Raw genomic sequence first — 2,361 nt, forward strand, 5'->3', positions numbered from 1 at the left:
TCAAGGTACATACATGTCTGTATCAACATTTCCCTATATAATCAAATCATGATTGTTGTCAAGGTACATACACATTTGTATCAACATTTCCCTACATAATTAAAGCATGTATATTCTCACAGTACACCAACAGATCTGTATCAACATTTCCTTATATAATCAAATCGTGATTGTTGTCAAGGTGCATAAACATGTCTGTATCAACACTTCCCTATATAATCAAATCATGATTGTTGTCAAGGTACATACACATTTGTATCAACATTTCCCTACATAATTAAAGCATGTATATTCTCACAGTACACCAACAGATCTGTATCAACACTTCCCTATATAATCAAATCGTGATTGTTGTCAAGGTACATAAACACAAAATGTATCTTGTCACATGTAGAAAAAGTTAATGGTTTTTAATTGTTTTGATTCATTGTTATTATGTTGCTACAAGATGTATATGATCAGTGTCTCAGGTACCTGATATATAGACACTGTTCGTGTTTATATGTCTTCTGTTTTCTCTGTATGAAAGGAAAAATCTGATTTACTTTGGAAACTTTTACCACTGAATAAGATAAATAGAAAGTTCTGAGGTTTTCTCATGATTCAATTTGGAAACTGATGTGATGAGAAATCACATAAAGTCTAGAATTCAGATATTGTGCAATAATAATATAAAATACATTTGTAGGTAATAAAAGTCTATTGTAGGTAATTATTAGGAACTTAAAATAAGCAGTTGCAATATTTAATTTACAAAATGGCTGTTACATTGCTCCAGAAGATTCTCCTAAACTGGCTTTATATTAAAAGTTATAAAATCAATTTGTACTTTCTTATTATTTTATATTAATTATTTGTTTTCTTTTTAGCAAAGCCAAGCTTGTGTAATGTGTCTCATCCTAGCATGCTCTAGAATGACTCAGGAAGAACAGGTATTATTAATTTTAATATTTATTCTTGTGTTTCTAATTGTCAGTGTAATATTAGTTGGCCCTTAAAATTTTGCTTCTGGACCATTCCAAGTTTCTAACATTGTTCAGTTTAAACACAACAAAGGTATTAAAGCAGTGTCACATGATACTGGCTGAAAACAGTGTCTTCATGGACAGTTGACATAAGTCAGAACACACAAAGCTAAGTGATGAAATCAAATAATTAATATAACTCATTACCTTTGAGTGTTGATTACATCAATTATATCACTTTAAATAATCAAAGTTGTGATTAACTTAATAAATATCAATAAAATAATCAACTAATGAAAATTAATATTTTCAAATATTACTGTTTTTTATTATCTCAACTAGCTAGGTAATCAAAGTGTTGCCATGATTTCTCATTACTATTTTTGATTAATTCAAAGTTGATCAGTTCATTAATCAGTGTCACAACTCATAAAAGTGATACACTAACTGAAATTAGTGTATCTGATTATTGTTATTTTCTGTTGTTTAAATCTCGTGAGAATAAATGATGATTAATCAATTATCAAATTTTATTAATTTTCCAGCTCTAATAAACAGTATAGATTAAAATGTAATCTTTCCTTGTTCACAAATAGAAGTACTTAAGTAGTACCAAGGTGTTTTTGCAATAAGAAAATATGGTATCTGTAAACGAAACCAACAAATAGACTGTTAAAAAGTAAACAACCAGTGAAAGCAAAAATATTCCCTTTTCTCTTTGTTTTCTCTGTTTCATATATTAACTACATGTTTGCTGTCTTGATTCAATGTTTATAACAAGTTCATCAAGTATTTATACTGACCTGAAAAGCAGTGCTGAAGAATTTTCTGGGATAGGAAGCACAGTCATCCCGTTTTACAAAATTCATGCTTTAATTATGTAGGGAAATGTTGATACAGACATGTTTATGCACCTTGACAACAATCACGATTTGATTATATAGGGAAATGTTGATACAGATCTGTTGGTGTACTGTGAGAATAAACATGCTTTAATTATGTAGGGAAATGTTGATATCAGCTTGTTTATGCACCTTGACAACAATCATGATTTGATTATATAGGGAAATGTTGATACAGACACTTCTTACATTATTCACATTTATTCTAAAGCTTTACATTTTGAGATTCATAAACATAAGATAAAAACAAGAAGCAAGGCAATTATTGCAACACAAACGTTTTACACAACTAATACTTATGAAACAAACAGTTTCACATATTACAGTGAAAAACATACCTTATGAAGAAAGAAAGCTTTGACATATTCACATCTGACAGAGAACATACATAATGAAGAAAGAAAGCTTTGACATATTTACATCTGACAGAGAATATACATTATGAAGAAAGAAAGCTTTGACATATTCACATCTGACAGAGAACATACATTATG

The 2,361-nt window shown here is 29.2% G+C and overlaps 1 protein-coding gene across 1 annotated transcript in view; it reads left to right on the forward strand.

The window, feature by feature from the left end:
- Nucleotides 1-849: 849 nt before the first annotated feature.
- Nucleotides 850-2,361, forward strand: part of LOC106477392 (nuclear pore complex protein Nup155-like) — a 5,040-nt gene continuing 3,528 nt past the window's right edge. Inside the window, exon 1 of the mRNA XM_013937968.2 lies at nt 850-932. Within this exon, the coding sequence (XP_013793422.2) occupies nt 888-932 (45 nt within the window). The 5' untranslated portion in view covers nt 850-887. The remainder of the gene's footprint in view (nt 933-2,361) is intronic.

The sequence above is a fragment of the Limulus polyphemus genome, unplaced genomic scaffold (assembly GCF_000517525.1).
Source record: "Limulus polyphemus unplaced genomic scaffold, Limulus_polyphemus-2.1.2 Scaffold14750, whole genome shotgun sequence".
Classification (NCBI taxonomy): Eukaryota; Metazoa; Arthropoda; class Merostomata; order Xiphosura; family Limulidae; genus Limulus; species Limulus polyphemus.